The 25,409-nt window shown below is 43.0% G+C and overlaps 1 protein-coding gene across 5 annotated transcripts in view; it reads left to right on the top strand.

Annotated features, from left to right (window-relative positions):
• AVL9 (AVL9 cell migration associated) overlaps positions 1–25,409 on the top strand; it is a 204,781-nt gene that overhangs the window by 166,635 nt on the left and 12,737 nt on the right. For 4 of the 5 annotated variants that reach the window (XM_070726316.1, XM_070726317.1, XM_070726320.1 and 1 more), the window contains 4 exons: positions 4,357–4,491; positions 11,203–11,422; positions 24,733–24,850; positions 25,278–25,331. In XM_070726316.1, coding sequence (XP_070582417.1) covers positions 4,357–4,491; positions 11,203–11,422; positions 24,733–24,850; positions 25,278–25,331 — 527 coding nt within the window. The remainder of the gene's footprint in view (positions 1–4,356; positions 4,492–11,202; positions 11,423–24,732; positions 24,851–25,277; positions 25,332–25,409) is intronic. The other variant, XR_011556730.1, reaches the window with a different exon arrangement.

Below are 25,409 nucleotides of genomic sequence, written 5' to 3'. Positions count from 1 at the left end.
GTGCTGAAAGAGGGTGAGCATGTGCTATCGTGCAAACATGAGTGCCTACACCCATAAATCAATGCCTGGGGAGGGTGAAAACAGCTTTCCCCGCCCTCTGGAGGCCAGAAATGGCCTATTTTCCAACTTCTGGTGGGCCCCATAGGCTCGTGTTTTGCCCCTCCCCAGGCTCCAAAGGTTTCCCTGGAGCTCGGAGAGGGTAAAAACACCTCCCCCATCACACTGGAGGCTCTCTGGAAGCCAAAAATGTCTCAGGGGAGACATGATAGCAGTATACAGGTACTGTAGAAACAAGGAAGAAATAAGGAAGATGCTCATAGCGATCAACCAATGGAACAGCCTGCCAGTGGAGGTTGTGAACACCCCAACTCTTAACATATTCAAGAGGAGATTGGACTGCCATCTGGCTGGGGAGATGTAGGGTTTCCTGCTTGAGCAGGGGGTTGGACTTGATGACCTTCAAGGTCCCTTTCAACTCAAACAAACAAATAAATAAATGTCAATATTTGAAAAAGATTGCCAGCTGAAGTATATAAAACTTTTGAGGAAGTATTTGGATTAGTAATACTAGAACTATTTAATGAATTAATGTTAGAAGCCAAAATTCCAGAGACTTGGACCGAGACATATATATCCCTTATACCAAAAGAAGGAGTAGATAATCATAAAGTGAAGAACTATTGATGAATATCACTATTAAATGTGGATTATAAAATATTTGTATCTGTAATAGCTAACACATTCAAAAGATTTCTGAATGAATTTATTCATATAGACCAAAATGTCTTTCTTCCTAAGAGACAGATAATGCATATAATTTTGAATACTATAGAATATTATGAACAACATTCTGAGAAACAAATGGTGCTAATGTTCCTGGATGTGCAGAAAGCGTTTGATAATTTAAATTGGCAATATTTGATCTGACAACTACAATATATGAACTTTGGGACTAGATTTTTACATGTCATAGAAGCAATATATAATAAGAAAAAGCAAGAATAATTATAAATGGAGAAATGACTGATAGGGTTGATATTACTAAAGGAACTAGGCAAGGCTGCCCGTTATTTATATTAACTAAATAGAAATATAAAAGCCAACAGGACTGATGTAACACAAATTTTGTTCCCAGCTTTTAAATGTTATATGCCAATTGCTTATGTCTAAAACAAATTAAAAATTGCTTACATTCATCATAAACTTCGCTTTTGTGACCACGGCAACGAAAATTAAGGATTTTTACTATAGAAACAGATGGTTTTGCATCTTCTCATTTATGCAGTCAGACTAAGAAAACTATATGCATTGCAAATATACACAGATTACCAAAAACTGTTCAGAAGTGTGCAGTTTTCCGAGATTGACGACTATACTGCAAATATAGTTAAAGATACCATGGAGCATGAACAAAAGTGTCAGAACGCCATCCTATTTGGCCTGGAGGAAAATGGGGAAACTGATTTAACAAATATACGTAATATCATCCGCAGCCAGGGTCCTCTAAAAATAGCCCCTGATGACATCTTAGAGGTTACTAGAAGCGGCCCTGTACTGAGGTACAGTGATGGATCAAAGGCTCCCCGATTTTGCAGAATAGTCTGCAAAAGTGAAACTACCAAACAAAATTTCATCAAGACTGTAAACTCCATCGTCAGAAATAACACCAAATAAAACAAACTCAGATCCAGACCAGATCTAACTCTACTTCAACGCATCCGCTCTTGTGAACTACGGGCCGAACTTAAGCAACGTCATGATCATGGCGAAACTAACTTATACATAGACTACTGCTCTGAATGCATCAGAACCAAAACCCACAACCCTCCCTTCGTCTCCCAACCCACCGCCCCTCCTCAGCCATCCTACACTTCTTTACCTACCATCCCTCGCCAACAAATGGACATTCCCAACACTTCCAACAAAAAATAGGAAAGCACGCCCCTTACTACCTCAATTCAATCCAACTTCAACTCAACTCAATCCAATTTCATTCCTGAACACAAATTCAATCTCAAATGAAAACTAATCAATGCAAGAAGTATTATCAACAAGTTGTCTGAATTCCTCCTCCTACTTGACACCAACATATTTGACATAATCTTTGTTTGTGAAACATGGCTGAATACATCCTATCCTGATGCCATCATCACACCAAGTAACTACCTTGTTTTCCGGTCTGACCGTGAACTCCGCAGAGGAGGTGGTGTAGCTATATTCTATAAAAATTCACTCAATCTAAAAAACATCCAAGTTGCACATGATCTTATCCTTCCTGAAACCATAATATGTGATCTTTCCCTCAACACCACACTCCGCTTCCTACTTTGCTACAGAGCTCCAGATTATGACATTACTCATGCAACAAAATTAACCTCCCTACTCACGTGGGCAACCTCCTGTCCTTATCCCATTATATTCCTTGGTGACCTCAATCTACCACACATCAACTGGACCCTAAACAAATGCTCCACAGAACCTATACATACTGCCCTTTACAACGTTGTCACCAGCTTGGGACTTGAACAATTAGTATCAAACAATACCAGACTCAATAGTTGTCTTGACCTCATATTCTGTAATAGCAAAAGCGCTATCTATGGACTGCATATAAAAGAACATGTGAAATGAGGAGCCCATGGTTTGTCTTGGTCACCAACAGGCATACCGAAGTATGCTTTGTAGGCCTCACACATCTATTTAAAAGAATTAGAAATAAGTTTGTAAAAACCTGGATGACAGAAAGAGTATGTGTTGCAATAAAACTCTGGAAAATACAGTGGTACCTACAAACGCCTCTGGGTGTTCAAGATTTTTTTGCGTCTTCTTAAGAACCATTTTCCACATACAAATCCGAGCCTCTGAAACTGTAAGCGGAAAAGGCAGGGAGGAGCCTCCGTGGAGCCTCTCTAGGAATATCTCTTGGGAGGAAACGGCTGGAAAAAGCAGGGAGAAACCTCCATAGGGCCTCTCTAGGAATCTCCTGGGAGGAAACAGGGCTGAAAAAGGTGGGGAGAAGCCTCTGTGGGGCCTCCACCCTCCCTGTGGTTTCCCCAATCACATGCATTATTTGCTTTTGCATTGATTCCTATGGGAAAAAATGCTGCTTCTTACAAATTTTTCTACTTAAGAACCTGGACATGGAACAAATTAAGTTCATAAGTAAAGGTACCACTGTAGATTGATGAGAGAGAGGGGAGGCATGATGTGATATGCAAGATGATATACATATATAAATATAAATTAGATATTGATCGATGATAGATATATACAGAAAGAAAAGAAAGAGAAGGAAGGAAGGAAGGAAGGAAGGAAGGAAGGAAGGAAGGAAGGAAGGAAGGAAGGACATATTTTTGAGCTGAGCTGAATTGAGCCACAGGAGCGTTGTTAAGTGAGTTTTACCACATTTTATTCAATCCATGACATTTCCTGGCTCTTACAGTGATGTGCACGTTAGGGAAGAACTCTAAAGGCATGTGTACTCTTCTAATGTACAGAAGTTATGGTTAAATGTATGGCAGAAAGTGGACTGGATGTGTTTTTCCAAATGCAGTAAGTGAGGTTGAATGTGTAGTTTTAGAAGAGTTTTGTGTGTTTGTGTTTGTACATACACATACAGTATATGTAGTAGATAATGTATCTTTTTGTGTGCCTGTGTGTAATATGAATGTACACATATGGCATATATACATAGGATTAATAGTATATTTTGGATGTTCAGCAGTAGTAAATCAGCAGGGAAATTGTATCTTGTTGAGGCCTTTAAGGTGAGGAGAGGCCAGGCACCCTAACCTTTGACATGAGTGAAATCAAGTTGGCCACACCCACCCAGTCACATGATCACTCAGCAACCCCATCACATGACTGCAAAGCCACTCCCGCCAAGTCACATGACCATGAAGCTATACCCATTATCACATGATCATCAAGCCACACCTATAAAATAAGCCACACCCACAGAGTGGTATTTTAAAAAAATTAGAACTTACCCTTTAAGTCATCCATCTGTGTAAAGCAAAGAGTCTCAGTAAATATCTAAAAGTTCAAGGCATCTCTGTTCAAGGCGTAGCTAAATGATATATTTCAGCAACATTGGAAAAGGCAAGTTTTCCCACTCCTCTTTCCTCTCCAGTTTTTTTATGTTGCTTGGACTTCCTAGTGAAGACAAAAGGTTAATCCAATGAAACAATGCTCTATTGTGCATCTTTAAAAGAAAAATTCCAGAGTGGTAAATAAGCGATATCTAATGCAGTAAATTATAATCATTGCTTTTATATTGTACATTAAAATTGTCCCTCCAATCCTGTCTTTCTAAATTATAATTTCATCCATAATTAATATTTTTCTTTATTTTAGGGATACCTTTGTTTGCCATACATGGCGCTGCAACAGCACCATCTTCTTTCTGATGTAACAATCCGTGGTTTTGTTGCAGGAGCCACCAATATACTGTTCCGTCAGCAGAAACATCTAAGTGATGCTATTGTAGAGGTTTGTATCCTTTCCTTTAGAATTTCTTATAATAATTACATCATGGAACAGAAATCAAGTTGTGTATTACAAGGTTCTAATTAAAACATTTCTTAGATTTTAAAAAATAATAGAAGATTTTGGAAAGATATTATTTTTATAATTATATGGCAGACAAGTGATACACTTTCTTATGTGTGTGTTTAAGTATAGATGTTTTACATGCATGCATACATATGTAGATAAGATTCTCTTTGTATATACATTTATCAATAATAGTGAACATGCTTTAAAAAATATTTTCAAGACTGCACTTAGTCACTGTTGAAATACCAGAATTAAACTAATGGATCTTTCTAATCAAAATTGTATTAGGAACCAGTTGATACATTACAAGCCTGTGTATTGTTTCTTAAAGCTGTCAGGCCCAAAGTAATTATGTGAAGTCAAAGGTTGGCCTGACACAGTTTGCTAGTGATAGAGGAAGGGGGGGGGGTGAGAGAGAGAGAGAGATGCCACCACACATTCCTTTCTGCAGATGCATAGTAAATGAACCCGTTGCAATGATCCAAGTCGAATCCAGACATGGCTGTTAATAAATCGTACTCCGAGAGAAGCACAAGCATGGAAATAATTTATTTCGCAGAATGCTATTTGGTTCGCTAACAACAATTCCAACTCTCCCCAATCTGAGGAATGGAACAGAAGGAGTTAACCAAGAATCTGGAGGTGGAAGGGCTTGGAATTTCCTGCCCCCCTCTGCAGTAGGAGCCAGATCAGCATTCAACATTACAAGGTAAAGAGGGGAAGAACAGGCTTGGGGCTGAGATGAACAGAAGCCAGAAACAGAATGAACAGAAGCCAGAAACAATCTATCTTCCTGAGTGGGGGTGGCTGAGATGCCCATGAGTTTCTGAAGATCCCCTTCCCCGTAGCCCCCTGAAGTTACCTCTCGACACAGCAACAATGAATAACGTAGCTTTCCCTTCCACCCCAGTCACTGACTCCCTAAGTGAATTGCAAGATAGAGGTGAGCTGCTGTTATATCAAAAGGATTCCTTTATGGGGGAATTTCAAAACCTGCTTGGCCCCCTTCTCCTGCTCCTCTGATTGCAAACGGCAGACTGCTTCCTAAATTGCATAATGAGAGGGCTCCTGAGCCGAATAGTGTAGCAAAACAGTTAGAAGCTAAGATGCTGATTTTCCAATTGAAACAGGCAGGCAAGCCTATGAAGAATTTTATGGAAGAATTTCAGATGATTGCCCATAACCTGAAGGGGTGGCCAGAAAACTGTTTGGTCCATATTTTCAAAAGTGCCCTTGATCCAAAGTTGAGAGAGGCGTGTGAACTGCAGGACCATAGGGAGGTAGCTGGGCCATTCAAGACTGATATACCATGGCAGTTGCTTTGGGTGATGTAATTCTTGCTGAGAAAGGACCTCCCCCGCCCCATGCAACAAGGGATCTTTTAAGAGGCCGCCTTTTCCCTTGTCAGCTGGGCTCCCTTTGCTCAGATGTGACCAGACTGGCCATAAGAGGACAGACTGCTTGATGCCTCTCTCTCCCCCAAAACCCGAGCCATGCCCGGTAGCAGAAAGAGGATCTGAAGAAGCCCCTCTGCAGGGTCTCTGGGCCTTTCAAACTACAGAGCTGTGCCCTCCTGAGGATTTTGCTAAAGGTGAAAACCCTATTCCTTCAGGAACCGGGCCCAGTTGGAATGAGGAGCCCAGTAGAGAGGACGACCGAATGGTGAGTGAGCCCATCTATCTGTTCATCATTAAAGCAAGGATTAAAGTAATGACCATGGGGGAGGGGGAACAAATATGGGCTCTTATAGATACAGGGTGCTAAAGATGCCTTATTAGCAAAGCCGTAGTGGAGAAGTTAAAAATCCAGACCAGGCCTTTAGCGAAACCCATCTGGTTCCAACAGGTGGACGGCTCTCTAGTGGGTGGAGTTCCTGCTACGTTCCTGACTGAGTTAGTGGAGCTGCAGATAGGCTGGCACCGTGAACTCTTGAGATTCATAGTCGCCCTCAAGATGTCGGAAACAGTTATATTGGGTCTGGCCTGGATGGACAAATGGACTCCCACCTTTCGTTGGGAGGGTGGGCATCATAGGCTTTTCATCCCCTTGGGCTCTAACCCTTTTCTAGGGACAGACAGGGGAAAACCTCCTCCCCAGGAGAGGCCAGATGGGTCCTTAGCAGTGGTTGCAATGATGGACGGAACACTTCCAGATCTCCTGAAGGTGCCCTTGGAATACAGAGACTTGGGAAGAGTTTTCAGTGAGGAAGATTGCAATGAACTGCCCTCTCACAAACCTACAGACTGTGTGATAGAATTTGAACCAAGGGCAACTCTCCCAAAACTTAGGATGTACGCAATGTCACCGAAAGAATTGGGAGAGCTGAGAAATCATATAGACACCAATTTAAAGAGGGCATTCATCCAGCCTGCAAATTCCAGGGCAGCAGCCCCCGTTCTCTTTAAGGAGAAGGACGGAGGCTTAGTCGTTCACTACCGGAACCTAAATGCGGTGTGTGTGCAGAACACTTATCCCCTCCCACTCATGAAGGACTTACTAAATCATCTAGCCAAGGGGAAATACTTTACCAAGTTGGACTTAAGGGAGGCTTATTACCGCATCAGAATAAAGGAAGGGGATGAGTGGAAAACCACTTTCAACTGCCCATTAGGGAGTTTCGAGTGATGCCATTTAGTCTGAAAAGGGCCCCTGCCATGTTCATGCAATACATAAATGAAGTTCTACATGCCCACCTCTACAACAGGATTCTTGTGTACTTAGATGACATCTTTATCTGCAGCCAGAATCTTCCTGACTACGTTAAGTTGGTAAGTCAAGTCTTGAAGAAGCTTTTGTCTACTAAGCTTTATGTGAAACTTTCCAAGTGCGAATTTCACCAGATGTCAGTAGACTATTTGGGATACTGCATATCTATAGAGATGGACCTAACCAAGGTGAAGGCAGTGCTTCATTGGCAAGCAGTTACAGAGTTTCTTAGGATTTGCAAATTTCTGTCGGCATGTTCATTCCAGCTTTCGCAGAAGTTGCCTTGCCCTTAACCAAGTTACTAAAGACTGGGTCAGCCCCTACTAAGCCCAGACCCTCTCAGCCAATCAGGTGGACGATGGAATGCCAAAAGGCTTTCAAAAGGCTCAAGAGACTTTTTGCAAAGGTGCCCATCCTGCAACATCCTGACCCTGAGCAGAAGTTTGTGATCCAGTCCGACGCCAGCAATGTGGCAATAGCTGCAGTGCTATTACAAGACAGTGGAAGGGGACAGTTGCTGCCTTGTGCATACCTTTCCAAGGAGCTGACTCCCACCAAGAGGAAGTGGGCTATTTGGGAGAAGGAAGCATTTGCTGTATGTGTAGCACTGGGGACATGGAGGCATTTTCTGGAAGGCGGAGCTATTCCTTTCAAAGTGTGGGCTGGCCATAAGAACCTTGAAGCATTAAAGACCCCTCAGAGGTTTTCCCCTAAGCAAGTACGATGGGCCCAATATTTCAGACAGTTCAATTTTACACTAAAACATATCACAGCTGGGAAGAACCTCATTGCTGACACTCTGTCACAAAAACCACAATACCATAGCAAGAGAGAGGAAGAAGTACATCCGATCATCCCATGTATTTCACCGCATCCTGAAAGTAAGGAGAAAGCTGCACCTGTTCTCACCCGAGACCATACCAGGAGATAGGTTCCACCAGGAAAGGGGGAATGGGAAAATAAAATGAAGTCAGCTTTGCCCACTGACCTATGGTTCAACAATCATAAGGAAATCCTAACATTGAGAGAAGGGTTGGCTTGGAAGGGAACCAAGCTGTATGTGCCTGCCAGCCTGTGACTAGATATTCTCCAACGGAGTCATGACTCCAGACTAGAGGGCCATTTTGGGTTCCTGAAAACTTTGCATCTGGCGTGGAGACCGTTCTGGTGGCCTAGAATGAGAGTGGAAGTCGAAGATTATGTGAAAAGCTGTGCCACTTGTGCCACAAGAAAGCATAGGCCCGGAAAAAACCCCGGATTGCTGCAGCAAGTGGCCAACCTTACTAGGCCCTGGGAAGAAATAGCAATGGATTTCATAGTGGAGCTCCCCAAGAGCAAGGGAAACACTGTTATTTTGACTGTCATTGATTTGTCCCGTTTCATAGCATGTTTGGGGCTACCCACAGCCAGACACTTGGCTAAGTTATTCTTAAAACACATTTGCAGATTGCATGGAGTCCCCTGCAGAATCAGATCAGATCAGGGGGTCCAATTCACTGCCAGATTCTGGAGAGAATTCGTCCGCACCATTGGTTCCACCCAAGGACTCAGTTCTGCATTCCACCCGTCCATAAATGGAGCAGTAGAAAGAGCTAATGTCCTAGTGGAACAGTACCTTAGGTGCTATGTGAGTTACCAGCAGAACAATTGGGCTGAATTGCTGCCTTTTGCAGAAGTAGCGTACAATAATTCTATACACAGCGGCACGGGACTAACCCCTTTCCAGGTTACCAGTGGTCAAGTTTTCGTTCCCATGCCGGAACTACCTATGAAACCTCCCTCGTCTATCCCGTTGGTGGAGTGGATGGAGAAGCTGAAGAGAGGATGGGAGGATACCAAGAAGGCAATGATGGAGGTGGTGCAAGCCTACAAAAAACAAGCAGATAAGCGTCAATCTCCCCAACCCCTTTTTCGAGTGGGAGATAAATTTTTCTTGTCTACCAAATACATTTGGTTAAGGCTGCCTAGCAAAAAGCTAGGTCCAAAATTCCTGGGCCCTTTCCCAATAGTGAAAGTAATCTGCTGCCTAGAATCCTAGGGAGGATCCACCCTGTATTTCACTGCAGCCTGCTTAAGCCGGTGATCGGGTCCAATATTAGGCCACATACACAGTCGCCCCCTTCCCCTGTAGTAATTCAGGGGGAATTTGCAGTACCTAATTCATTGGAAAGGGTACCCTCTGTCGGAGGCTACCTGGGTAAGAGTCGGGATGTCAGTGCTGATAGGTTAGTCAAGCAGTTCCATGAGAATTATCCGAACAAGCCAAAGGGTCCTGGAGAGGGAAGGTAGGATGGTGTGGAACGGTACTAACCCCTGTACTTTTTCTATCATTCCAGGAGAGGGGTTTTGCGGAAAGGGAGGCTGCCTGTCAGGCCCAAAGTAATTATGTGAAGTCAAAGGTTGGCCTGACACAGTTTGCTAGTGATAGAGGAACGGGGGGGGGGAGTGAGAAAGAGAGAGAGAGATGTCACAACACATTCCTTTCTGCAGATGCATAGTAAACGAACACAGGAAGGAATCAGGAATCCTGCATAGGATTGGTCCTCATGACTGCACTTGTGGTTGTGGGGGGGGGTGAGATGGAGTTTTGACCTGGATGTAATCTAAGGGACTCAGAGTTGGAATGATCCAAGTCGAATCCAGACATGGCTGTTAATAAATTATACCCCGAGAGAAGCACAGGTGTGGAAATGATTTATTTCTCAGAATGCTATTTGGTTCACTAACATACATTTTCATAACTCCTTGTAAAACATTGAATTGTTAAGTCACTTGATAGTTACCGTATTTTTCGGACTATAAGATGCACCTTTTTCCTCCCTAAAAGAGGCTGATAATTTTGGTGAGTCTTATACTCTGAATATAGCTTTTTTAAGCCCTAACTAGCTGCTCACGAGCTTCCCAGCTCTTTCATTGTTTCTCTCTGCAAAGAATGTTTTTCAAGCCTAAGTCTTTGCAGATTTTTTTTCATTGGTCTAACTTGCTCTGAATAAGTTTCTTTCCAGCCCTAACCAGGTGCTAACAATGTTCCCAGCTCTTACCGTTTTGCAAGCTCTTTCATTGTTATTCTGTGCTAAGAATGTTTTCTAAACCCTGTCTTTGTATTTTTTTGGGTTTTTGTTTTTTATTCTCTACTTGCTCCAAATGTTTCTTTCCAGCCCTAACCAGGTGCTATCAATTTTCCCAGCTCTTACTGGCTTGCAAGCTCTTTCATTGTTACTCTTTGCAAAGAATGTTTTCCAAGCCCTAAGTCTTTGCAGGGTTTTTTTTCCTATTGGTCTGACTTGCTTCAACTGTTTCTTTCCAGCTGCTAATTATGTTCCCAGCTTTTGCTGGCTTGCAAAACTTTCATTGTTGCTCTCCCCAAATAAGGTTCTTTTTAGGGTCTAACCAGGGGATAAAATAATGTGCTGAAGCTGACTAGACTAAGGATGCTAGCCAGATGAATATCTGATAAGCAGATTCTTTTCCCTATTTTCCTTCCCCAAAACTAAGGTGTGCCTTATACTCCAGTGCGTTTTATACTCCCAAAAATACAGTACTATTTCTTGCAGAGCTTTCACGTTCCCACCAGCTTTTCACTTCTTTGTTTGATAGAATTTGAAGTGAACACAGGCGAATCAGGTTGTCTGGACAATGAATTTGTGATGCATTCTGAAATCTTTCCGTGCAAGATGAAAAAGAAGGCTTTCTTATTTTTAAAAATTGGAATAAATATAAACAAATTATTGTATATGCTATTAAACTCAGAAGTCAACATAATCATTGATATTATGTTATGTATTTATTTGTGACCAATAATATATCACTAGATATTAATTACATAGCTTTAGGTTAGAGAGAAATAATTTACCTATCTTTATGATTATGGTTTGTGTTAATTGTTTCGATCACTTTCTCTACCTCAAAGTTTTTTCACTACGAATTGTTCTCAATCAGATTGAGGATGCTCTTGTCCAAATCCATGATCCAGACCTTAGAAAAGTCTTAAATCCTACAACAGCTGACCTGAGATTTGCAGATTTCCTAGTGAAGCACGTAACTGAAAACAAAAATGATGTCTTCCTGGATGGCACTGGCTGGGAAGGAGGGGATGAATGGATTCGAGCCCAGTTTGGGTTATATCTCCATGCGCTACTTGCTGCCACAGTACAGCCAGGTAGGTTCTGAAATATTTTGATCTTTAAATTTAAACAATCTTACAAAATACTTTGTCATTGTCTAGGAGAATCTAGGAAGGGAGAGTCAAAAAAACTGAAGAGAGGAGGATATGGCCAGATTAATTATTGATTGAAAGACATTTCCCTATTTAAAATATTGATTGAAGTTAATTGGAAAAATATATAATTTTTTAATTAATTGTAAAAATACAGAATGGACATTAAAGGACAATATGAAAAGCTGGTGTAGAAACTTAAACAAAGAGATAGACTTAAATACTTGGGAAAAGGTATGGACACATAACTGGAGAATAACAAGGTCAACTTCTTTTAAAGAAAATCAAATTAAAATGTTTTATAGATGGCATCTGCCGCCTAATAGAATTTCAAAAATGTTCCAAACTGCGTCACCCAATTGTTGGAAATGTAAGGAAGAAATAGGTATGTACTACCATGCTTGGTGGACATGCCCAAAAGCAAAAGAATACTGGAATTTAATAGAAAAATGGCTAAAAGAAATAACCCAGCAAGAAATTAAGAAAACACCAGAATTCTTTTTATTAGGCATTTCAAATAAGAAATACAAAAAAGACATATATTATTTAATAATCCACATTTTAGTAGCAGCTAGGATTGCTTTTGCTCAAAAATGGAAAGACTTTGGGACCCCAAAAGAAATTGATATATTTAAGAAAGTCTTAGAATGCGCTGAGCTTGACATGATGACGAGAAGATTGAAAAATCAAGAAGAATCAGAATTCTATGAGGTTTGGCAAAAGGTATATATCTGGTGGGATACAAAGAAACAGAGATAACCTTATTTTTACACTATTTTAAATATATTTGTACCTAGTAGTTATATTGTATTAGACAGTGATTATTAACAATATAAAGATAAACTCCTTCTTTCCTCTTCTACCATTTCTCTCTTTTTTTCTTCATAGTTCATTTCAAGTTATAATTTTAAAATTTCTATATATTTTTAAATGTTTTAGCTGTGTTTTTACTTATTATCTTACAATTGATATATCTAAGTATTTTATAAATAATGATAAAGTAAGTTTATTTCTTTTTTCTTTTTTACTTATTATAAATATAAAGATGATTTCTACTTTGAGAGGAGCGATTGTTGCTCCACTAAATGTTACATGTAATGTATGTTTTGTCTGTCTTTGCAATTTAATAAAAAATATTTAAAAAAATATTGATCACTTATATTCCCATGACTAATCTAGCAGTTGCATCCAAAAAATTGAATGGATTTTGTATTGTGAAAATGACTTTGTGGAAACTAAATTGTTTGGGCACAAACTGTGAGTGGCAAGGTGTTTTGCTAATATACATAATACTTTGCCATCCTGGGCAATCAGTCATGGACCCAGAGTACTCGGAGACAGTGGAGACACGGTACAGGTGTCCTGTGTTGCTGGCACATAAGACTAACAACGAAGAGGACATGGTGTCAGAGACAGAAGAATAACCAGAGCCTTCTGCATCACCTAAAATGAGTGACTCAGGAGAAGAGGAGGAGTCTCTTATTGATGCTAGGATTTGTAGGATCTCTAGGAGGCATCAGTGATTACTCAGGAGGAGGTTTACATGTGAGTAGCACTGCTAATTAATGGGCCACACCCTCAGACTACACTGCTTCTGCACAGAGCACAACGTGGTTCATTCTAGCATCTGGTTTCTAGTTCTTGTTTTTTCAGCATGTGATTTAAAGAGACTCATTCTTGGCTTTCTGAGGAGCTCCGGGCTTCTTTTTCTGGTACTCTAGCCAGTTGATAAGATTATACAATCTGTATGGTGAAGCTGTTAAAAGATTCTACTTTCATTTTGAAAAGGTTTTAACTGCAAATACATAGTAAAATCCTTTATTATTTAAAACCTATGGTGTGCATCTGATTTCTGGGGGGCTCAGTGCTGGAACAGAGCAGTTTGTTCTCTGCCCAACCCACCCACACCAACCGGGGAAATGGAACAGCTTCGGCAGGAGAATACACAATTACAACAATAGCTGACTGCAATTTCTGCTCAGTTGGCTCAACTTCAAGGCCCAATGGGTCAGCCGGCTCCCGTTCCTGTCCCAAGAAGACATTGCCTGGTTGCTGTGCCAGATAAATTTAATGGGGACGAATCCATGTTTCCGGACTTCTTGGAACAGTGCCAATTGTTTATAGCCTTGCGACCACAGGACTTTCCACACAACAGATACAAGGTGAGATTTATTATAAGCTTGTTATCTGGGTCAGCGGCGTGATGGGCCACTCCATTACTAATTCATAATAGTCCCCAACAGGATTTCAGGGGGTTATGTGCTCATCTGGAGGAGATGTTTTCAGATCCCATCAAGAATCAAACAACCTCAGAGATTAAAGAATTAAAGCAATGCCGGAAACCCCTCTGAGAGTACATCAGTAAGTTCTGCCTACTCAGTTAGGATCATCCTGGAATGAGTCAGTTCTCCTGGATGCCTTCCAGGATGGCTTATCTGACTGCTTGCTGGATGAGCTGGCTCAAGTTAAGATTCCTACCACGACAGAGATAGTGCAACTGTGTCTGCGAATTGACACTAGATTGCAGAGCAGAGATTCTCGGTGTGCTGCTTGGACAACTCCCATCTCTTTGATGAACTGGTCGGCCTTAGCTCTACAATGTGTTACCCAACCCCCTTCTGTTTCTTCAGCTCCACCACATGTTATCCAGCTCCATCCTGTTTCTCCAATTGCTCATCCAGCCTCAGTATCATGCATAGTGCCTACAGATATTGGTACAGTCTGGCCTTGCTTGTCCAGTGAGGAAAAAAACAGATGACAGGCAGGTAGGCTGTGTTTATATAGCGGGCAGCCTAGACACCTTACCATTAATTGTCCCAAGAAAAGACTTGGTGCATTGATTCCTCATCCTGCAACTCAGACCCAGCCCATCTTGTCGGGAAACGGCTGGAGCCTGGCCTAGTGGAAATGCTGGATCAGGCACGTACCAAAACGGACTCTGTACCTGTGGATGTAGCTCCTGGACTCCACAGCATTTGATTCTGGACACTCAGGTTTTTATCAATAACCGGCCCAGGGGGTGGAAGTGCACGCATTAGTGGATTCAGAAGTATTCATGAACTTTATGAACGAGGCATTTGCTCATCATTGCTATGTTTCCTCGTGCCCAGTAGACCCTCCTCTGTTCATAAAGACAATTGATGGCCAAGTGCTCTTGTACAGCTTTATTAAGACTATTACACAACCAGTGCGATTTTGGTAGGGCGACATGAGGAAGCCATCCAATTCTATGGGACAGCATATCTTCATTTACTGCTGGTACTAGGTCTGGCATGGCCACGGATGCATGACCCTTGGATCGTGTGGTCTCAGAACATTATTTCCCAGCTGGCAGTGCATGGACCATATGTGCCAAATCTATATAGATACTTTGCACGGTGCTTCCCATGATGCGCTGTCGATGACTTGTCAGATTACGCCAATATTTTCAGTAAAGCAGAGGCAGATCAGTTGCCCCCACATTGGCCTTATGAATGCCTGATTGATCTGCTTCCAAATGTGCCTCTTCCTGTCAGGTGCATCTACTCCATATCCAAACCTGAATTAGCAGCCTTAAAGGACTATTAAAGGATTATTGATAAGAATTTGGCCCAGGGTTTTATTCAGCCCTGCCAATCGTCCCTGTCAACCCTGGTCCTTTTTGTGAAGATAATGTCAGGAGAGTTGCATTTGTGTCGTGATTATCAAAAGCTCAACACCATAATGGAGCACAACAGATACCCCTTGCCACTCATCCCAGAATTGATGGAAAGACTTCGGTCAGCGACCATTTTCATCAAACTAGATTTAGTTTACAATTGATTCTAGACACTCAGGTTTACAATTTAGTGCAGATACGTGAGGGGGATAAAAGAAAGATGACATTTGGGATGCACTTTGAATACACTGTCATGCTGTTTGGGTTGACCAACGCTCCATCGGTATTTTAGCACTTTATGAATGATATCTTTAGAGACCTGCTGGACCAGTTTGTCATTGGGTACCTAGATGACATTTTGATCTACTCCCCCTTCCAGAAGTGCTACAACCAGCATCTATGCCAAATATTGCAACACCTGTGGGCAGTGTTCCCGCTAATTTTTTTTCGGTTTGAGCAGAAAACTGTAATGTCTGAGCGGCACATTTCCATGCTTGGGCATGGATTGGTTAGAAACAAAAGGGGGGGTCACGTGACCTCAGGACACACAGCAACTGTCATAAAAATGAAACGGCAGCAAGGTTTTGACCTTCCGATCATTGGGCTGCTGCGAAGGTCCTAAGTGTGAAAAAGGGGCATAAGTCACTTTTTTCAGGGCCATTGCAACTTTGAACAGTCAGAAATGAACCAATGAGGCCAACGTTTCTATCTCCTGAGTAAGACGGTTATTAAGTGAGTTCTGCCTCACTTTACCACCTTTCTTGCCACAGTCATTAAGTGAATCCCTGCAGCTGCTTGAACATCCCAAAAGATGTTCATATAACCCTGGGACATGGCCACCATCATAACTAACTTGTCAAGTGTCCAAAGTTTGATCCAATAACCCCTTTATTTTTCTAACAAAATCCTTTCGTCCTAGAAGAAAGAATATAAAGAATAAAATGGAAAAGGGGATTAAAAGGGGATACAAAAAAATAAAAAAGAAAAAGGGGTTGGTTCAAAGTTCTGCTCAGATTGAAGAAATTGGAGTTTGAGAAGGGTTGATTAAGCTTGGAGTATTGTTGCTCTTTTTTTAACTTCTATTTTTCTATTTAGATATATGAATTTAGGAATTGCTGATCTGTTTTAATAAAGTTAGAAGTATTGATTATAGTAAGATTTGCAGTAGGTGATACTGATTTGGATTAATGCATAAATGGAATTGAATTTAGCACTTTGACATACTGGTTAATAAGTTAGAAATATAATTGGTGTTGTAATTTTGAAGGAACATTAAGGAGGGAATTTAACTAAAAGAAAATGTATGTAAATGGATCACAAAATTAGAAAAAAAACTTTTGCAACTTTTGGGATGATTGATATTAGTTACTAAGAAAATACTGCATTTTATTCATGGGAAAATTAGATGGTACATTGTATTGTTTGAATGTATGTTGAGAGAGAGAAAAATACCCCCCAAAAAAGTCCTTTCACCCTCTTTCCCTCCATTCATTTCATTCTTCCTCCTTCCTCCCTCCATTTCTCCTTCCTTTCTTCCTTCCTTCCTTCCTTCCTTCCTTCCTCTCCACTTCTCTCTTTCCCTCCCTCTCTTCCCTTTTCTTTCTTTCTTTCTTTCTTTCTCTTTTCCCTCTCTCTCATTCTCTCCTTCCAGGTCTCTCTCATTCCTGCGTCCTCTCCCCCCTTCACTTTCTCCTCCCTTGTGTGTCCAATCACACTTGGTCAATAAAGAAATAAAGGAAGGATCGTCCCGGAGCAGATTCCATTGGCTCCAAAGCAGGGGGGGATGACGACCCAGCCGTGTTGGAGGGAAACGGAGTGGAGAAGAGATGTGCTACCAGGCACTCAGCTTCAGTCCGTCCCGCCTTTTCATCCTCCCTCTCCGAAGATTCGTCCTCCCTCTCAAACCCCGACCCCTCTCTCTGAAGTTTTACAACTTCTCCTGTTGTCTCAGCACTCACAATGGACAGCTCACATCTCTTTTGACTGCCGGATTCTCCATTTCAAAATGCGGGGGGGGGGGAAATCTTCCAGGCCCTGCTTTATACCCCCTCAGGAGACTTTTGAGACTCCTTCACAGCTGTCAGCAGCTTTGCTGGCTGTCGCAGGTCTTGACGTCCGGGGGCCCCTGCTGCCCTGACCGCTGTGTTCGCCTTGTGCCATGGGAGGGGCGTGTGCAAGCCCCTTGACTCCACCGCCTCCTCTTCCACCGCCCTGCTGCCTGAGCCCATTTACAAGGGGCTGGTGAAAGACCCGATGTCGCTTTTGCTAAAGGTGGGGGGGGGGGAAGAGTAAAAGCGACATCGGATCTTCCACCAGCCCCTTGTAAACGGGCTCAGGCAGTGGGGCGGTGGAAGAGGAGGCGGTGGAGGCAAGGGGCTTGCACACACACACACCCCGCGGCACAGGGGCCTGCTGACGTCAAGGCCGCCCGGGGAAGCGCATGCAGCGACAGAGCAGCGACAGAGCCGGAGAAGCCGGGCGGGGCTTAGAGCCCACAGGGCGCCGGCTCCATCGCGCTGGCATGGAAAACTCTGGGTTGAGCTTGGTTTTTCCCTGCGCCCCAGCGCACTGCACGCATTAGAGGGAACATTGCCTGCGGGAGCATCATCTTTATACTAAGTTGGAGAAATAACAGTTCTACCAGGCGACCATAGAATTTCTATGTCACTACATTTCTCCACAAGGCATAGCCATGGACCCTGGCAAGATTGAGGCTCTAAGAACATGGCAGCCTGCTCACAGAGTCAAAGATGTTCAGCATGTTCTGGGATTTGCAAACTACTATCAAACATTTATTCTGCGATTTGCCACCCTGACTGCCACCTTTACCCGGCTATTCCAGAAAAAAGTCATGTTTCAATGGGCTGATCCAGAACAGCAAGCGTTCCTGGCCTTAAAGGAGGCCTTCATACAAGAGCCATACTCAAATACCCAAATTCCAACAAACCATTCGTAGTAGAGGCGGACGCCTCAGATATCGCTATCGGAGCTGTGCTGCTGCAGACTCAAGAAGATGGCAGTACATTGTTCCCATGTGCCTGTTACTTCTGTAAATGAAACCCATCAGAAAGGAATTACACTATTTGGGAGAAAGAACTTGTCATCAAAACTGCATTTGAAGTGTGGCAACACCATCTGGAAGAGGCTCAGCACCCGATCTAGGTACCTAGCGACCTTAAAAATCTGGAATTTCTTCAGACGGCGAGGAAATTAAACCAGCGTCATATCCTTTGATCCTTTTTCTTTGACCAATTCAATTTCTGTATCAGTTACATTCCCAGTGGCCAGAACCTTCAAGCAAACACATTATCCCGCAAGCCCGAGTATGCCCGTGTTGAGTAATCACTGCCACTTTGAACCATTCTTCCTGTGGAGTCATTCGCAGCTGTCCAAACTCCTGTAGATCTGGAAGGAAACATTTGGGAGGTGCAGCAGCAAAATAGGTTTGCGGAGCAGCAGAAACAGGAGATAAGTCCAGAGTCTCCTTGGACCTATTCCGAAGGTTTGCTCCATTTTTGGAACAAGCTCTGTTCCAGCCAGGCCACTTCGAGGACAGATATTACAACAATATCATGATAACCCTGCAGCAGAACATTTCAGCTTTTCAAAATCTTGCATTTAGTGTCCCAGACATTTTAGTGACCTTAAGTTTAAGTTTAAGTTTAAGTTTAATCAGATTTGTATGCCGCCCCTCTCCGCAGACCTTGCCTTCGGCATGACAGATACACATACATCACCTCTTGCAATCATTGCTGTCAGGTCAAATCTGCCATAGAAGCGCCCTCAGGTTTGCTGCAACCCTTGCCCACTCCTGAGAGATCTTGAGGGGCCAGCTTGCCCCCATCTGCCGGTTTCACAACCGTGTTCATGGTTGTGGACATGTTAACCAAAATGGTTCACTTTATCCCTTGCAAAGGGTTACAAACAGCATGCACCACAGCATGCATGTTTATCCAACATGTTTTCAAATTACACAGCCTGCCGGATAGGGTCATGTCTATTGAGAGGTGCATTTCACTTCACAGTTTTGGAAGGGGCTTATGGCAGCACTGGGAGTCCAAGTTTGTCTTTCTTCCTCACATCATCCAGAGACAAATGTGGCTATGGAGAAAGTCATTGGCATCTTGTAACCATACCTGCGATGTTTTGTAAATCAACAGCAAAACAATTGGGCCAAGTGAAAATTTGCCTTCAACACTTCCCAATATACCTCTACCCAGACCACTGTTTTATGCCAACTTGGGTTATCCCTGATTCTTTCCCCTCACGCTCCTAGATTTCCCCAGTCCCTATGGCGGAAGAGTTTTTATCAGAGCTCCAATCAGTACATCAATTAGTAAAACAGGAACTGGAGAGGCTAAAGCAGCTTACAAGAAGTTCGCAGACCATTCCCAGCGAGATGCACCACCTTTGGCAGTAGGGGACCACGTCTGGTTATCCACAAAGTATCTACCCACCAACCGACTGGATTATAAACTTGATTGCCGGTTCCTAGGCCCATTCCTGATAGAAATAGTCATCAACCCAGTGGCCTATAGACTAACCTTGCCCCGCATGCTCCAGATTCATCCTGTCTTCCATCTCTCCCTTCTTGTCCCATCTCGTCCTGCCTGCTCACTCCATTCTGCTGCACAACTGCTGTCTATGCCCATCGTCTGGGATGCATCTCCAGGGCCTGAGATTGCCAGCATTAGGGACTCTCAATGGCTGAAAGGTCAGTTCCAGTACTTGGTGGAATGGGAGGGGCAGGAGCTGAAGGAATTCACATGGGAGGACTCAGACTCTTTTTATGCTCCAGATCCAGTCTGGACTTTTCATTAATGTTTCTCATCTAAACCACATCCTGACTGACAGATCCAGAGGAAGGGCCCTGTAGTGAGGGATAACGTTGTGGTCCACTCGCGTCCTGTGCTATTAGTCATGGATCCAGAGGATGCAAAGACAGTGGAGGCATGGTACAGGCGTCTTGTGTTCCTGGCATCCGAGACTGACAATGAAGAGGACGTGGTGTCACTGTGATGAGACTGAAGAGCAACCAGGGCCTTCTTAACTAGATATTTCTGTACCCATCAGTCATATGGTGGTTTTATGCCTCAAGTGAAATAAAATTCTTAATATACAGTATTTAAATTCTAAATTAAAGTTGGTTCTGCCTCCTCTCTATTAAAGGAAGATTAAATGGGGGGGGGGATCTATCCTCATTCCTGTTTTTTCTGCAAATCTTAGTTTGCTCTTCTGTTTCAAAATTAGCCTTTAGAAATAAATTAATCTTTCACTGAGCAGAAAATACCGTATTTTTCGCTCCATAAGACGCAGTTTTTTTCCTCCCAAAGTAGGATGAAAAATCAGCGGCGTCTTATGGAGCGAAGATGCAGGCAGGGAGGGGGGGAGGCGCTGGAGCAGAGGGGGGGGGCGTTATACGCAACAAAAGTGTCCCGGACAGCCTCTGTCTCCCATCGCCGTCCAGGGGAGGTCTTCATCTGGAGACCGCCGCCTCTGTCGCCGGAGGAGCATTAGCGGCTCAGAGCCTTTCCTGGAGCGCTCTGGACACCCCTCTCGACGGCCCGGCTGCCAAGGCGAAAGCGCTGCCTGTTCGGCACCTCCGTCCGATGCTGGCGCCTCTCTCCCTCCCTGCCTGCCGGCCCCTGCGCGCCCCAACCCCCCCGAACTCTCGCGGAAGGCAGTCCCCGTTCCCCCCCCCGCTTGCCACCTCTCGCTTTGTTGTTTCTCCGGCGGTTCCGCTTCCAAGCAATCGTTTGCCGCTCCCCGCAAGCCCCCTGCCCGAAGCCGCAAGCACGAGATCCTGGGGGGAGGCGGCAGTCCTGCGCTTTGCACTAGGGAGGAGCAGCGGGGAACCAGGGCGGAGCCCTTCTTGACTCTGCCTTCCCCCCCCCCCGCTGCTGGGAAGTTCTATTTCTAAGGAGCTCCGGGAACCCAGGTGAGGCTTCTCATCTGAAACTTGTGGAAGAAGTTGGGAGAGGTTGGTGAGCAGAGCTCTCCTTGCAGGAGGAAGCCACCCCTCTGTGCTGAGAGGGAAGAAGGAACAATGTTCACCATCTCCCAGGACCACCAAGCCCCCTTCCAACAGCACATGCGAGGCTCCTGGCCTGCCAGCTCTCAGCTTCTCATTTCTGCTTTCTCTCTTTCTCTCTTGCTCTTTCATTCTTTTTTCTTTCTCTTTCTTTCTTTCTTTCTCTTGCTTTCTCTCCTTCCTTCCTTCCTTTCATTTCTTTCATTCCCCCTCTCTATTTTTATTTCTCTTTCATTCTCTTTCTTTCTCTTTTTCTTTCTTTCTTGCTCTTTTTCTTTCTCTCTTTTACCTTCCCTTCCTCTATTTCTTCTTTTCTTTCTCCTTCCTACCTTCTTCCCTCCCTCCCTTCCTTCAGTCCTTCCTCTCTTACTCTCCCCTTTCATAAGTTTCCTTGCTTCCTTCCTCTGTTCTGTCCCTTCCCCTTTCTTTCTTTCTTTCTTTTTTTCTTTCTCTCCCTCCATTTCTTGCTTTCCTTCTCCTTCCTACCTTCTTTCCTCCCTCACTCCCTTCTTTCACTCCTTCCTCTCTTACTCTCCCCTTTCATAAGTTTCCTTGCTTCCTTCCTCTGTTCTGTCCCTTCCCCTTTCTTTCTTTCTTTCTTTTTTCTTTCTCTCCCTCCATTTCTTGCTTTCCTTCTCCTTCCTACCTTCTTTCCTCCCTCACTCCCCTCTTTCACTCCTTCCTCTCTTTCCCCTTTCATAAGTTTCCTTGCTTCCTTCCTCTGTTCTGTCCCTTCCCCTTTCTTTCTTTCTTTCTTTCTTTCTTTCTTTTTTTCTTTCTCTCCCTCCATTTCTTGCTTTCCTTCTCCTTCCTACCTTCTTTCCTCCCTCACTCCCTTCTTTCACTCCTTCCTCTCTTACTCTCCCCTTTCACACCTTTCCTTGCTTCTTTGCACCCTTCCTCTGTTCCTGTCCCTTCCCTCTTTCCTTCCTTCCTTCCCACCCTCCGTCCATTCATTCACCCATTCCTCTCTTGATCGCCCCTTTTACCCTTCCTTCCTTCCTTCCACCCTCCCTCCCTCCTTCATAGCTCGCCCTCGCCTTTCTTCCGTTCCTTCCAGATGGGAGTGCCCCCTCAAGACACCCGCCCGACTGCTGGTACCCTGTTTTTTCTCTCCCCTTGTCCTTTCCAGCTCACAAACATGACAACATAAAACACAACATGAATTGTCTGAACTGTCACTACACAGAATCACTCAGTGACAGTTTAACACATTCATGTACATGTATGTGGGGCTGTGCAACTTTAGGGCAACCCCACATACATGTACCGTACATGTAGTGTCCCATACAGCAACCAGCCCCCCCATATTCGAACCCATACAGTACCCAGCCCCCACAATAGTGTCCTATACAGTACCCAGCCCCCATATTAGTGTCTCATACAGTAGCCAGCCCCCCACAAGTGTCTCATACAGTAGCCAGCCCCCCACAAGTGTCTCATACAGTAGCCAGCCCCCCACAAGTGTCTCATACAGTAGCCAGCCCCCCACAAGTGTCTCATATAGTAACCAGCCCCCATATTAGTGTCCCATACAGTACCCAGCCCCCACAATAGTGCCTTGGGCAGATGGCAGCTCTTGATGACAGTTGTTTCATTACATTTTTGTTGTAGAACACTACCGTAGTCTCCTGCTGCATCCAATTTTACAAAGATGTCAAAGCAGAAAAGGCTAAGCTATAAAATCCCATTTAAACTGGAGGTAGTAAAATACGCCAAAGAACATGGAAACAGGGCAGCTGAAAGACAGTTTGGGCCACCTCCAACTGAAAAAATGATACGGGAATGGAGGAAACAGGAGGAAGCACTGCAAAAACTGTATAGTCTGGAGGACAGAAGGAAAAGGGGGGACATGATCGAAACATTTAAATATATTAAAGGGTTAAATAAGGTCCAGGAGGGAAGTGTTTTTAATAGGAAAGTGAACACAAGAACAAGGGGACACAATCTGAAGTTAGTTGGGGGAAAGATCAAAAGCAACATGAGAAAATATTATTTTACTGAAAGAGTAGTAGATCCTTGGAACAAACTTCCAGCAGATGTGGTAGATAAATCCACAGTAACTGAATTTAAACATGCCTGGGATAAACATATATCCATCCTAAGATAAAATACAGAAAATAGTATAAGGGCAGACTAGATGGACCATCAGGTCTTTTTCTGCCGTCAGACTTCTATGTTTCTATGTTTCTAAAAAGCAGATAAAAGCAAACACACTTTTCGTGGGCATACTGCAAAATGGCCACAGATAGATGTGGAAATGAAAGAGTGGATCATACATCACAGGAACAATGGATTATCAGTCTCCACGAAAATGATAAGATATGAAGCCAAGCGTCTTGCTGCAGAGAAAGGCATTGACGACTTTACTGGATCAGCATCATGGTGCTACAGGTTCATGAGAAGATCTGGCCTTGCTATGCGCACCAAAACTAGAATTGCGCAAAAAATGCCTAAAGAATATGAATCCAAGATTCTGTCTTTCCATAAATTTGTTATTGATGCAAGAAAGAAAAATGGCTTTGAAATAGGGCAGATTGGAAATATGGATGAAGTCCCATTAACCTTTGATGTTCCATCAAACAGGACTGTTGATGTGAAAGGTGCAAAAACTGTAACTGTGAAGACCTCAGGACATGAGAAAACCCATTATACTGTTGTGTTGTCCTGCTGCGCGGATGGCACCAAGTTGCCTCCAATGATAATTTTCAAAAGAAAAACCATGCCGAAAGAGGTGATCCCACGTGGAGTTATTGTCCATGTTCATGAGAAAGGATGGATGGATGAAGGTGGAATGAAAATATGGATAGAAAAAGTGTGGTCCAAACGCCCTGGAGGGCTTCTGAAGAAACCTGCCCTACTAGTACTTGACCAGTTTAGGGCACATATCAGTGACAACACAAAAAAAATCTTTAAATTAGCAAAGACCCATCTAGCTGTCATTCCTGGGGGGCTTACTAGCCAGTTGCAACCTCTGGATGTTTCACTTAACAAGCCATTTAAAGGGTTCATGCGAGAGGAGTGGAACAAGTGGATGGCTGCTGGGAATCATGACCTGACACCCACTGGAAGAATGAAAAGGCCCTCCATCACTCAAGTTTGTGAGTGGGTGAAAACGTCATGGCAAGCCGTGAAGGATGAAACGGTTGTAAGTTCCTTCAGGAAATGTGGCATCAGTAATGCCTTGGATGGTTCAGAGGATGATGTCCTTTATGAAGACCCTGACACCAGTGATAGTGAGCCACTGAGCGTGACAAGTTCGGACAGTTGTGAGGAATTTTTGGGATTTCCCAATGACCTTATCTTTTACAGTAATGATGGTTCTTAATGCTGCTGTTGGCTATTGTTCATGTTAAGTTATTCTGTTATTGTAATAAATATTTTAGCCCACTTTTTGGCTCAAAATATTTTTTTTCGATTTTCCTCCTCTAAAATCTAGGTGCGTCTTATCAGCAGGTGCGTCTTATAGAGCGAAAAATACGGTATATGGGGTGGGTTTTTTTTTAAGACTAGAACACAATCAGTAGGTATGCTAATAGCATAGAAGTATTGGAACCTAATCACTTTACTCTTTTTATTTGGCAGATAGTGAGAAAATATTGTCTGACTTTGGAACAGCCTTTGTAGCAGCTTGGAAGAATACTCATAATTATAGAGTGTGGAGCAGTAATAAACACCCAGCCCTTGCAGAAGTAAATCCTAGGTAAGAGTATATCAATGTATATGGAAATAAGAAAGTGATGATGGTAAATTTCTCAAAATTTGGGATTATATTTGCTTATCATTCCTCTATTTCTCCTGCTGAGAAAGATTGTGCAAATATGACAAGTTATTCCTGATTTGTTGGGCTTATATAATAAGCCAGAAAGTGTTCAACTTCCTTTATCCTTAATAGTACCTAGCCAGTTATTGAAGCAGCAGAAGTAGCATGGCAAGAAAATAATTTAGTTTCTAAAGATAAGAAGTATTTAGATTATTAACTCCTAATAGAGGAGAGGCAAAATGTTTTAATGTATCCTTTTCACATAAAAGTAATGGTTCATAGTTATAACTGAGAAAGTATATGAAATTTTGTCAACTTATCTTTTTTTTCTCTCTCTCTCTTTCTTCTGTCCTGCCTCATTTTTCAGTCATCCATTCCAAGGACAATATTCTGTTTCTGATGTAAAATTAAGATTATCGCAGTAAGTATTGCTTATGTTTTTAAATTTGTTCACAGTTGAAACGTACGTAATCTGTTGTTCAGTTATGGCAGAAATGGA

Source organism: Erythrolamprus reginae, chromosome Z (assembly GCF_031021105.1).
Source record: "Erythrolamprus reginae isolate rEryReg1 chromosome Z, rEryReg1.hap1, whole genome shotgun sequence".
NCBI lineage: Eukaryota > Metazoa > Chordata > Lepidosauria > Squamata > Dipsadidae > Erythrolamprus > Erythrolamprus reginae.
Note: the sequence above shows the minus strand (reverse complement) of the source record. Positions and strands in the feature narration are given on the sequence as shown.